The sequence below is a fragment of the Alexandromys fortis genome, unplaced genomic scaffold, assembly GCF_014885135.2.
Source record: "Alexandromys fortis isolate MF-2015 unplaced genomic scaffold, M_Fortis_MF-2015_v1.1 scaffold_282, whole genome shotgun sequence".
In the NCBI taxonomy this organism is placed as follows: domain Eukaryota; kingdom Metazoa; phylum Chordata; class Mammalia; order Rodentia; family Cricetidae; genus Alexandromys; species Alexandromys fortis.
This window is the reverse complement of record NW_026068199.1, coordinates 421,236-434,275: the sequence shown is the minus strand read 5'-3', so window position 1 is coordinate 434,275 and position 13,040 is coordinate 421,236. Positions and strand designations below refer to the sequence as shown.

The following is a 13,040-nucleotide window of genomic DNA, read 5'->3' as shown; positions in this document are numbered from 1 at the left end:
ATTGAAAAAATTTCCGCCTCCTCCCTGCCTCCCATTTCCCTCCCCTCCCCCACTCCAGAAAAACATATAGTTATCCTTATTTCATTTTTAAATTGTTTTTATTGCACTAGATATTCTTCTCTGCTCCTCTTCCTTCATCCCCTCTCCCCTCCAACCTTCCCAATGACCCCCATACTCTCAATTTACTCAGGAGATCTTGTCTTTTTCTCCTTTATATGTAGATCCATGTATGTTTCTCTTAGGGTCCTCTTTGTTATCTAGGTTCTCTGGGGTTGTGGACTGTAAGCTGTTTTTTTCTTTGCTTTATGTCTCAAAGCCACTTAAGAGTGAGTTCTTATTATATTTGTCTTTCTGGGTCTGGGTACCTCACTCAGAATTTTTTCTTCTAGATCCATTCATTTGCCTGCAAATTTCACACACTGAACCTCAAAGAAGAGAATGTGGGAAGTACACTTGAAAGCATTGGCAGAGAAGACCACTTCCTAAATTTAACCTCAGTAGCACAGACACTGACAGAAACAATTGATAAATTAATAAACAATAAATTGAAACTGAGAAGCTTCTGTAAAGCAAAGGACATGGTTAACAAGACAAAACAGCAGTCTAAAAAATGGGAAAAGATCTTAACCAACCCTACATCAGACAGAGGACTGATATTCAAAATATACAAAGAAGTCAAGAAACTGGTTATCAAAAGAACAAATAATCCAATAAAAAATGGTGTACAGACCTAAACAGCGAACTCTCAACAGATGAATCTCAAATGGGCGAAAGTCACTTAAGGAAATGCTCAACATCCTTAGACATCAGAGCAATCCAAATCAAAACAACTCTGAGATTCCATCTTACACCTGTAAGAATGGCCAAAACCAAAAACAGTAATGACAACTTATGCTGGAGAGGATGTGGGGTAAAGGGAACACTCCTCCCTTGATGGTGGGAGTGCAAACTTGTACAGATGCTTTGGAAATCAGTACTTTGGTTTCTCAGAAAGTTGAGAATAATCTACCTCAAGACCCAGTAATACCACTTTCGGGTATATACCCAAAGGATGCTCATTTATACCACAAGGACATTCTCGACTATGTTCATAGTAGCATTATTCATAATAGGCAGAACCTGGAAACAACGCATATACCCCTCAATGGAAAAATGGATAAGAAAAATGTGCCACATTTACACAATGTAGTACTACTCAGTGGTAAGAAATGGATTTCTTCTTTTGTTGTTTTTACAGAAAACATGGATCATAAGATTTGTTTCCCAGGCTCTGAAATCTTGAAATGTGCACTTCTTTTTCTTCTGATTACATCTCAGCAGCATGTTAACTCTGCCTCTGGTTGCCCCAAGCCTTAAAGACCAGAAACCCAAGGACTATGAGGATCATGACAGCAAACCCCATCCTGATGACATTCTCCACTGTGTGATCCTGGTTTTTTGAGGCTGTGGTTGTAGAAAAAGAAATTGCAGAGATTAGTGATGGTCAAAATTCCCTCAAGAGAGCTTAACGTTCCCAAGATAAATGAATTTCTGTCCAGAGTCCCTATCTTCCCTGGACAGAATTTGGCCCCTGTTTCCAGGGTTTTCAGTTTTAAATCTCTCACCTGTCTTGGGTTTTGACCATGCTCTAGAATGCACTGATAGTCTCAGCTGATCCTGAGAACAGAAGAGTATGATGTGGGTGTGCTTAAGAGAGCTGAGGGTTTCTTTTGAGTTCCACTTTTTGATTTAATGCAAATAGCCATCATTCTCATTCTATAAACTAATGAATTTCTGGTATGAATCTTTCCCTTGACATAGCTGCATTCCCTCATATTCTTATTAGTTCATTCACTGTCCCTGTGAAAACACCAGTGAAAACAGGAAATTCAGAGTAGAATACATTGGTAAGACATCACTGGTATCGATCCTGAGTCACTGCACCAAGCAGCCACAGGACCATTCTGATTGTGTTGTCTCTGGTGAACTCAACAGAGATTATCTGACATACATCCTCAGTTTTGGATGATTTCCCAAATGCATGTTTTTGTTGAGTGTTTGTTATTGTTATACTTAGATGCTCCCATCTCTTCTTTGATCTGAATATTTCTCTGATCTCTTATGAGTACCCAGGGACCTTATAGGGTTGAGTGAGAAGAAACTTCCTTATAATCTCAGAGATTAGATATGGTTTCTTCTAAGGTTGATAACCTGTGTCTTGGTGTTAAAGTTCCCGAGATGTTCATCCCCACATCAGACCAAGAAATTACAAATAGGAGCACACACTTTTGGTGTATATTGATCACCGTGTGTTTTTCATATTCTTTGAGTAATGTAGAATCAAGGTGTAGGCAAGAGTTATATAGACTGCTTTGCAGTCCTGGATCTCAAAAGTGTTTTGTGTGTGTGTGTGTGTGTGTGTGTGTGTGTGTGTGTGTGAACTAGGAAAGAGTATACATGGCAAGTCACTAGGTTTACAGGATTACATGACTGTCTCACACTAGGCATAGCTCTCAAGACTGACATTTATAATCCTAACTTTTGTAATATTTACAAGTAGTAGATATTAAGACAAATGGGACTGGCTGCAGCATGAGGAGAGAGTGGTACAGATCTCCCACCACTTTAGGAGACTCCAGGGTCTGTGGTAGAGGGGCCATGCATGTCCTACCCCAAAGCTTCTCTTGGTCAGATCAACACACCAAGGGCATGTGGGAGATAGTCTTAGCTGTCAACCTTCAAAGAATGTAGAGACCATACAGTCTCAGGACCCCTATTTCACCATGTAGGGAAAAGTTGTAGATTTTACAAAGCAATAGGTTGTGATTGTGACTGCTGGGTTTTATTTTGTTTAATGTGATAATTGCTATGTTCAGGTGCTCATTATGAATTCTTTTGGGTAGGGTTGAGCTGGAGATGTGAATCTGTTTTGATAGAATGAGTATATAGCAAGGCAAGATTAATGCTTATTACAAGAAGACTACCTCTACCTCTTCCTCTGGAGACTCTGTGAGCCATGGATGCATTGAGAGTAAGGGTGGTAAATACTGATAAGTGGTGGGTGATGAACAAAGGTCAGCACTGTGGGCTGGTTTCTGCTTAGTATCCTACATCTGTCTGTGGCCTCCCAAGATGCTCCTTTAGACTGCCTGAAACCTTCTGGATTCCATTAGGAAGGACTGTAATAAGAATTCCTAGAAATATCCATGTGGTCCTCTACCATTATGATGATAAATACCAATCTGGCTGACCCTCTACATTATATGTAACCCAATCCTAGCCAACAATTGCTCCACATGGAGGATGCTGAGAGACCCCTTCAGTTCAGAAAAAATCTGGATCACCTCAGCTGGGACCATGAGTTTCACAGGAGCACTGGCAAAATACAGCATATATAGAGATGCATTGAGGTATTCAGAGAACCTCTAGATTCTCCTGAGAGTAGAGGTCACAGAACTCATGGAGAATACTAGAACTATGTTCCATGATCTAGAAGAAGGAGTCTGAATGCCCTGCTATAGCCCAGTGCCTCACTTTTGCACAAATTACAACCACTAGGGGACAATGGGACAGATCCACTGCAGAGTCTGGAGGATTCTTTTGTAATGAGAAGTAACAGCTAAGGCCAGTACTGAAAGAAACTTAAGGTATGGGCCACACTTACTCCTTTTTTATGCAAAGAAGTAGCTATCCAGAAAAAGAATATTTCAATTCTGTATCTTTAGAAGCAGTTATTTGAATTCCACAACTTGCTATTGTCCACTAGTGTCCCATATTCCAACAATTTTGTAGCCTTCTGGGGCCTGACTTCATGCAGTGAAGAGGTTTGTTCTCAGAGCCATATTGTCAGGATGGGAAGAAGAATGTCTGGGTTCCCTGTTCTCCTAATTATCTGCCTGGACCTAAACATATTTCTCTGGATTCCACCCTCCGTAGCACAAACTAAATTCTGAGCCTCTGGGGTCTCTGTTGTGAACTCACAAGCTGAAGTGACAGAGAAATGAAGATTTTTCTGGGCTAAGAGTAATCAAGCTACCTGGGGGTGGAACACACTTCCTGCACTTAGGTGCCTGATACTCACCAGCTGTTGGTTTGGGCCTTGATGGTGGAAGGTTGGAGGGTCGGATGGATCCTAGAGAAAAGAACAAGAGGAGGGTGAGCGTTAGATGCTAACCCAAGTCTTGTCCTCCTCACTGTCCTACATCTGCCCTGTAATCTTCCCAAGATCCTCATGCTGTCTACCTCAAACCTAGATTGAAATAGAGAATGGAGTGGACATTACTTGAAGGACTGAAGTTGGCATCATCTTCTCTGGCAGGGAAAGTGTCTTCAGACTAACCTTTCCTATTGTCCCTTTAATCACACCCAAATCAAGGGCTCTCCTAGGCTTTGGATTCTAAGTCACCATGTCAGTTTAGGGTCACTTCACCTGAGACAGTGAGCTCCACGGGGGCACTGGAGTTTGACAACAGGTAGACAGATGAGTCCCAAGAACCATAGCACCTGTATGTGCCTGAGAGCATTGAGGACACAGCACTCATGTTGAATTCTGCTTGAAACTCCCACATTTGGAACTTTGATTTTATTCGCTTGGTTGGGTGGGCTGCTCCATCCTTCGATAGAATGAAAGTGTCCACCTTGTATGTTGACCGACAGAGTAGGGTCACATTGTCTCCTGAGTATACTGTTGAGTTAGGCTTCACTGAGAGGGAAGGAGTGAAAAATAGCTGTCCTAAGGAGAAAAGGGATGATGAAAGGCTACCTTCAACGTTCTGAGATGACACATAACCTGTATCTGTCCTCAACACCCGGAACTCTGTCTTCGTTCTCTGCCTGAGCCATTCTTCTGCTCTGCTGTCTCTGCATTTGTTCCCAAATAACATCCCTATCCCTCATCCCAGCCACCACCTCCTTAAATTCCCCATGAGAACGCATGCTGAACCTAAGTGCCTGATAGTATCTATTTAGTTCCTCACCTGCGATCAGGATATCCAGGGGGTCACTGGAGGCTGACCACTCAGAGGAGAGGTTGTTTGCACCATAGCATCTGTATTGGCCTCCAGTAGAGCTGCCAACAGATGCCAGTGTGAAGTTTGCCAAGGAGAGGTCATCCTGGCTCCACTGGACATAGTGCTGTGTGAGGTTGTCTTCCCCTACCTTGTGCAGAGCAAATCTATCATAGTTGATGTCAGACCAACACTGCAGGGTGAGGTTCTTTCCAGGGTTCTGGATATGGCCTTGGTGAGTCAGCAGCGAGGGCTTCTTGGACAGGCCTAGAGGGAGGTGACAGACTATGGCCTGGGGATCTAGCTTTTAGCAAACACCTATCCCTGTCATCCTGTCCTACGCATATCAGTGCTTCTTCCCAGCTTTCAGGATCTGGATCTGTCACTTGGCTCTTTCTTTTATACTTTTTCTCTGCAACTACTCAGCAGAACAGATCTATGGCAAGGGGCTAGGGTGTCAAAAATATTTGGTCAATGATGGGGCTGACTCACCAGAGATTTGTATTTCCAGGGGGTCACTGGGTACTGACCACATCTGTGGGGCTTGTTTGTAGTAACCATAACATCGGAATGTCCCTTTTTGATCTGGAGTTATATGATCTATAGAGAAATAGGCTTGGTACTGCCTAATACTGTGTATGTACTGTGAGTTCATGGAGCTGAGGAATTTCTGATCTTCCTTGGTGAGAATGAGTTTGTCATATCTTTCCCATGAAATACATTGGAGAGTGATGTTCCTTCCTGAAGTCGCCATAGGGCTGGGCAGTGCTGACAGCCTGGGTTTACCCTTTTGGATTCCTAGGACAGAATTAGCAGCCTGTTACATGGGCTCACACAGCCACAGTGCTCTCCATGGCTAGAGTGTGGGAGGGGAATACTTCTGAGAGCAGAGCTTCGGGCTGAGACCCTGCCTGTCCCCTCACCTGTCACCACCAGTTCCAGGCTGTCACTGCGCTCTGACCAACCAGCCAAACTGTAGGAGTAACAGCGATAATGACCCACATGTTGCCTTCTTACATAAGTGATGGAAAACTTGGCATTGCTCTCAGTTTCCTCTGGGGTCTGTGTACCCCATGGTTTCTGACTTCCTTCTTTATACAGAATATATATTTCTGTATCCATGGTCCCCTGACAAGAGATAGTCACTGTACTTCCACTTGCAATCACAGAGCCTGGCTCAGCCTTGATGGTGGGTTTGTGGAGGGTCCCTGCAAGGAAGTAGGAAAGAAGAAGATGAGTTTGTCTGAAAGTGGCACTTGGAAAGTCACATTGTGGATGACTCTTTTTTCCTTTTAATTTATTCTTCTCTCATACAATACATCCTAATAGTAGTAGCCTTACCTCTTCCCTCTCCAAGATATCCACTGCACCTCTGTTTCCCTTAAGAAAACACAGGTTTCCCAGTGATATTATTCCAACAAGAAATGTAAAAGCATGCAATAAGAATAGGCACACATTCTTATATTAATGCTGGACAAGGCAACCCAGAAAAAGAAAAAAAAAACATCCCACATGCAGATAAGAGTCAGAGACAGCCCCACTCCTATTGTTATGAGTCTAAAATAATCCCTAAGCTAGCCAGGCAGTGGTGGTGCATGCATGTAATTCCAGACTCAGGAAAATAACACAGGCATATTTCTGGAAGTTCAATGCCAGTCTGGTCTACACAGGCAGTTACAGGACATAAAGAGCTACACAGAATAAAACAAAACACCTAAGGTAAACAACCACAGCATGTGTGCAGAGGGCCTCGAGCAGACTCATGTAATCTCCATGGTTGTTCTTTCAGTCTCTGTGAGCTCTCATGCTCCCTGCTTGGTTGACTGTATAGACCATGTTCACCTAATGCCCTAAGGGCTCTGACTCCTACAGTCTTTCCTCCCTCTCATCTGTGGGTTCCTTGAGCTCTTGTGGTTGTCCAAGCTGATCCAAAATGCCAGAAGGTTCCATGAAGATTCTTTTCTGTCCTGGACCTGCAGGGCTTTGCTGTCACTGTCTGCCTTGGATTCTGCATCTTGGGTCCCACTCTGTGTCAATGGGCTCATGAGTCCTGACTCCTCACGTACAGTACACACCAAGACCTCTCTGAGCACCTCTATCATTCCAACATCATTCTAGGGGAAGTCTTGGATTCCTCACCTGAAAGCAGGAGCTCCAGGGGGTCACTAGGTTCTGACCACACCAGTGGGCTGTTCTTGTTAAAGCTGTAGCATTTGAATGTCCACCTTTGACTGGAGGTCACAGGGCCCACAGAGAACAGGGCCTGAAACTGCCTAGTAGAGTTTTTATACTGTGAGTTCAGCATCCTGGAAAGCTTCTTTTGTCCTTCCTTAATCAGAACAAACCTGTCATATTGCTGTTTTGAGGCACATTGGAGGGTGACATTCCCTCCTTCAGTCACTGCAGGACTGGGCAGGGCTGACAGACTGGGTTTCCTATAGACTCCTAGGAGAGAAAGTGGAATCAATTAAATGTTCTCAAGGGCTCATCTTTCATGGTGTTGGAGGAAGTTCTTTTGAACAAATTCACTTCTTTACCATCAAGCCCAAGGCTGTGGACCTTGTGTGTCCTCTCACCTGTAACCACCAGCTTCTGGGGTTCACTGTGTTCTGACCATCCATCATGTGTCTGATACTGGCAACTATATCGTCCTGCATGATGATATTCTATGTTTGAGATGGTGAATTCAGCCTTGTCAATAGAATTCTGTAGAATCTCTGTGGGACTTAAATATTTATATCCATCTTTATACAGACTGTACACTTTGCCTCCTGTTGTTCCCTCACACACGATGGTCACTGTAGCCTTTTCAGATACAACAGAGTCTGGCTGTATTCTGAGGATAGGTTTAGGGAGAGTCCCTGTAAGGAAATGAACAGCTATGACCCAGGAGAGTCATCCTCAGATTTCATGCCCCAACCCCAATACTCCAGCCATCCCCAGGTTTAGCACACATATGACATTTTCTAGCCTCACCGCCCAGCATGGCTCCAGGAATGATGAGAAGCAAAGGTCAGAGCATTTGCATACACTCACCTGCCAGCACTTGGGTCCCTAGGCCCAGAGTCAGTCCTGTAAGAGAGTTCCCTGTGAGAGACTGTGGGACAGCATCAGTCTTAGACCAAGTTATCCCCTCCCCATCTCCACATCTCACCCACACAGAGCAGGGCTGTGAAGGTGAAGGTCATGGCATCTCCTCCTGGAAGCTGCAACTGTGTTTATGAGCAGAGGTATGGGAGACTGCCTGGAGAGATAGGAAACACAGGGTGTGGCCTCTGGAGGCAGGTACTCCGCATGACATGGTTGTATTGGCACAACCCCACAAAAAGGGGAACTGCCTTCTTCAGGCTCTGACTTTCTCAAGGCTGGGATTAGGTCAGGTAGTAGATTGTGAAATCAGTTCTTTGATGGTTGATGTTTCTATAATCCAATCAGTGTCTCCCCCATTCTGTCCTCATCTTTGGAACTTTATGAAGATTACATGTAAGAAACACATGGATGGTCAGGCAGTGGTGGCACTTATCTTTAATTCCAGCACTCGGGAGGCAGAGGCAGGTAGATCTCTAAATTTGAGGTCAGCCTGGTGTACAAAGTGAGTTACAGGACGTCAGGATTGTTTCACAGAGAAACCCTGTCTTGTAAAAACAAACAAAAAATACATGTATAAACATGACACATATGAAATACAAATTGACATGTGGTTTTGCTTTATTCCTCTTTACATTTGTATGTGAAATAATCTTCATATTTACAATGTTTGAAGGTTCTGTGAAGGGTCTCTCTGTGTACATCTGCATGGAATTTATTTTATAATCCTCTTCCTCATAGTCTCATGTTCTGAATTTCAAATGTGTACCACTATTTGGTTGTTCGTTTCATATGTGTGGCATTTTCATTACAACTTTTAAAGTACATTTATTTATTTATGCTTCTTTCTTTAAATACACTTATTTAATAATAATAATAAATTACACTTATTTTCTTCCTTATGTGTGTACATTCACACATGTCACAGTACACTCATGGAGGTCAGAGGACAATTACTGAAGGCAGTTTTCTCCTTTCATAACATGGATAAGAGTCAGGGCTGAAGGATGACAATAGATACTTACTTATACACTGGTCCATGTCACTAGCCCAGTATTAACAATCTTCAAAATCACTTTCCTTAGTCTTTCCACATCAGGCAAAGATAATGCATTGGGTTCCAGGGGTCCTGGGCCAAGTAAGGTCCCAGCTTTATTTGACTTTTTTGGAGAGCATGCTTTAGGTATAGCCACTCTTTTCACTTACAGTGTACAGCCCATCAGGGTGGGAAGTCAAGGCAGGACTCCCAGATGCAAGTAGGACCTGATGCAGAAGCCGGAGGAGAATGCTGCTTCCTGGCTTCCCCGTGGCTTGCTTTTGTTTGTTTGTTTATTTATTTATTTTCATTAAAAAATTTACACTTCCTCCCCTCCTCCCATTACCTCCTGCTCCCCTACTCACCCTCCTCACTCCCCCTCTCTGCTTGAGAGAGGGCCGGGAACCCTGCTGGGAAGTCCAAGGCCCTCCCCCCTACATCCAGGCCTAGGAAGCTGTGCATCCATATAGACTAGGGATCCAAAAAGCCAAAACATGCTATAAAAACAAGTCCCAGTGCCTTTATCAATGGCTTCTCAGTCAGTCTCCATTGTCAGCCACAATCAGAGAGTCCAGTTTGATCACATGCTCGTTCAGACCCGGTTCAGCTGGATTTGGTGAGCTCCCATTAGAACAGGCACACTGCCTCAGTTGGTGGTCCAACCCCTCGTGGTCCTGCCTTCCTTTGGAGATCAGACCTTTGTCTGTTGCGGGGTTGGTGAAGATCTTCTCCCAGTCAGTGGGTTGCCTTTTTGTCTTAGTGACAGTGTCCTTTGCTTTACAGAAGCTTCTCAGTTTTAGGAGGTCCCATTTGTTCAATGTTGCCCTTAATGTCTGTGCTGCTGGGGTTATATATAGGAAGTGGTCTCCTGTGCCCATATGTTGTAGCATTATTTGTAATAGCCAGAACCTGGAAACAACCTAGATGCCCTTCCATGGAAGAATGGATGAAGAAAGTGTGGAATATATACATATTAGAGTACTACTCAGCGGTAAAAATCAATGACATCTTGAATTTTGCATGCACATGGATGGAAATAGAAAACATTATCCTGAGTGAGGTAACCCAGACCCAAAAAAGATGAACATGTGAGGTACTCACTCATAATTGGTTTCTAGCCATAAAGAAAGGACATTGAGCCTATAATTTGTGATCCTAAAGAAGCTTAATAAGAAGTGTTGAATTAGGAGCGGTGGGGCTGCGTCCCCGGCACCCGGCCGCCCGCATGGCTAGCTTATGCCCAGAAATAATTACATGGAAACTGTATTCTTTCAAACACTGCCTGGCCCGGCTAGTTCCAGTTTCTTATTGGCTAGCTCTTACATATTGTTCTAACCCATTTCTAATATTCTGTGTAGCCCATGTGCTGGCTTACCAGGGAGGATCTTAACCTGCGTCTGTCTGGAGTGGGAGCATCATGGCGACTCCTCTACTAAGCTTCCTTTTCCCAGAATTCTCGTCTGTCTACTCCGCCTACCTAATTTTCTGTCCTATGAGGGCCGAGGCAGTTTCTTTATTATTACAAGACCCACCTCCATCAAAGAAGGTGAACCCAAAGACACTTGGATTTGATTCTACTGCATGTACTGGCTTTTTGGGATCCTAGTGTGTTTGGATGCATACCTTCCTAGGCCTGGATAGAGGAGGGAGGGCCTTGAACTTCCCACATGGCAGGGCACCCTGACTTCTCTTAGGAGTGGAGTGGAAGGGGGAGGGGAATTGGGGGGAGTGGGAAGGAAATGGGAGGAGGTGGAAATTTTGAGTGGTATTATTTATAAAGCAATAAAAAAGAAAAGAAAAAAAAGATTCCTTATCAGATAACCTTTCAAGACCAGTCATAAAGTAATAGGTCCTATCTTTGAAACCACAAAATGCAGTCTTCCAGTGTAAGATTACTTTGCTTGCTTTCACACTGTTAATACATAACAAGTTGCTTGGGTATGAATGTGTGTGGGTTCCTGGGATACTTTGATTTTCACCTGTAATAAGTAAAATGTTTAATTATTTAAGGTGTTTGGAAAATAGGCTGTGTTTTACTTTTATTCATTGTAGTCACTAACTTGAAAAGCTGAATGTAACCATATTGTAAATTTTACATTGCCTGGAAGGTTTTTCTGGGCTATATATGTTGTAAGGGAAAGAATAAAGACAGAGTTCAAATGAGTTAGAACGAAAACATCAAGAATGAGAGAGTTAGAAGAAAAATATTCAAGAATGAGTTAGAAAGAATTAGAAAGAAAACATCAAGAATAAAGATAGAGTTAGAAAAAAAAAGGAGGGAGAACATGAGCAAGGAAGTCAGGACCGCAAGGGGTGCACCCACCCACTGAGACAGTGGGGCTGATATATTAGGAGATCACCAAGGGCAGCTGGACTGGGACTGAAAAAGCATGGGATAAAACCGGACTCTCTGAATATGGCCGACAATGAGGGCTGATGAGAAGCCAAGGACAATGACACTGGGTTTTGATTCTACTGCATGTACTGGCTTTGTGGGAGCCTAGCCAGTCTGGATGCTCACCTTCCTAGACCAGGATGGAGGGGGGAGGACCTTGGACTTCCCACAGGACAGGGAACCCTGACAGCTCTTTGGACTGGAGAGGAAGGGGGAGAGGAGTGGGAGGAGGGGAGAGGAGTGGGGGAGGGGAGGAAATAGGAGTCTGGGAGGAGGCAGAAATTTTTTTCAATAAAAATAAATAAATAGTGTCTAATTGCAGTCTTTGTAAAAATCTTTCATTAAAGAAATTTTATTTAATTAAAAAACAAAACAAAAAAAAGAAGGAAAACATCAAGAAAGACAGAAGGAAATCACCAGGAAAACTAAGAATAGACAATGTAAGAGAAGGGTAAAGAAAATATCCAAAGGAAACTATTAAGAGAGTATGTGAGTATCTCTTACCTAACCTCTTGATTCTGCATGGGCATAGCAGTTTCAGGAACCCACACAGATTATCAATGTGTTTTGAGTAGATTACAAGGCAAATGAACATGAATGAATACAGACCTCTTTTACCCCATACACAAGAATTTTAGTAGAGCTCACTTTATTGTAGCCACATCCAATAGTATCCCCTGGGGAAGAAGTGTCTGAATGTGTTAATCAGGGTGTCTTGTGGACAGTGTTCTTACATAGAATAGTGAAGTAGTTTAGCACCTCCTATCATGTGTAAGATCCTGAATTTTATAGATCAGCAATATCAGCAAGAATTCTCTATGATTTCTCAGATCTCAGCATCTAGAGTGACATGCAGAAACCAAGTGTGTATTGTTTTGTCCTTCTTGTACAAGGTGACAGCCAAAAAATGTCTCCGTCCTCCTTCTTTGAACATCTCCTCCACTTAAACAAGGAGTGCTTTATAGATGTGATCTTTAAAGGATATTTTATTGCTGAATATTGGAAATTTGGATTGGCCAGATTCTAGACCATAATAGTCCCTGGTCCTCTATGTCTAGTCCCACATTTCTCATAGCTTTGACTTATGAGAATGACAAATGTGGTAAAAGAAGGAACACTGGTTTATGCATTGACCTTGGGGTCTGAGCTAAGTATGAGTAAAAGGACATATGTGAAATTTCAGCACTTTAGAATCCAATCATTTATAATCCCCCAAATGTTTTGGATCTTTTGCTGAGAGCTACTAATATATCAAACTCTGTAGGCTACTACCTTCTATTTTAATCAGCCTTTCCCCTTGAAAAATAGTTTTTTTTTTCTACTAAAAGCAGTTCCTTGGGTATATTCCCAAGAGTGGTATTGCTGGGTCCAGGGGTAGGTTGATCCCGAATTTCCTGAGAAACCGAAACACTGATTTCCAAAGTGGTTGCACAAGATTGCATTCCCACCAGCAATGGATGAGTGTACCCCTTCCTCCACAGCCTCTCCAGCAAAGGCTATCATCGGTGCTTTTGATTTTAGCCATTCTGACAGGTGT

The 13,040-nt window shown here is 43.1% G+C and overlaps 1 protein-coding gene across 2 annotated transcripts; it reads right to left on the bottom strand.

The window, feature by feature from the left end:
* Positions 1–1,202: 1,202 nt before the first annotated feature.
* LOC126493052 (leukocyte immunoglobulin-like receptor subfamily B member 3) lies at positions 1,203–8,218 on the bottom strand. 2 transcript variants are annotated; one of them, XM_050129809.1, is made up of 10 exons: positions 8,140–8,218; positions 8,022–8,057; positions 7,562–7,846; positions 7,125–7,430; positions 5,909–6,193; positions 5,478–5,783; positions 4,956–5,252; positions 4,409–4,711; positions 4,061–4,111; positions 1,203–1,443 (listed from the first exon to the last, which is right to left on the bottom strand). In XM_050129809.1, exons 1-10 carry the CDS (start codon positions 8,171–8,173, stop codon positions 1,325–1,327), a joined length of 2,022 nt encoding a protein of 673 aa, XP_049985766.1. In that variant the 5' UTR covers positions 8,174–8,218; the 3' UTR covers positions 1,203–1,324. The 2 variants fall into 2 exon arrangements, with proteins under 2 accessions (XP_049985766.1, XP_049985768.1); XM_050129811.1 differs by lacking the exon at positions 5,478–5,783.
* Between the last annotated feature and the right edge of the window lie 4,822 nt (positions 8,219–13,040).

Excerpts from the sequence above, each read along its gene's own strand:
- LOC126493052 (XM_050129809.1), bottom strand. The coding sequence starts at position 8,173 with ATGACCTTCACCTTCACAGCCCTGCTCTGTGTGG. Across the intron at positions 7,431-7,561 it reads CCAGAAGCTGGTGGTTACAG|GAGTCTATAGGAAACCCAGT; the intron begins GTGAGAGGACAC and ends TTTCTCTCCTAG. Across the intron at positions 5,253-5,477 it reads CCTGGAAATACAAATCTCTG|GCCTGTCCAAGAAGCCCTCG; the intron begins GTGAGTCAGCCC and ends ACCTCCCTCTAG.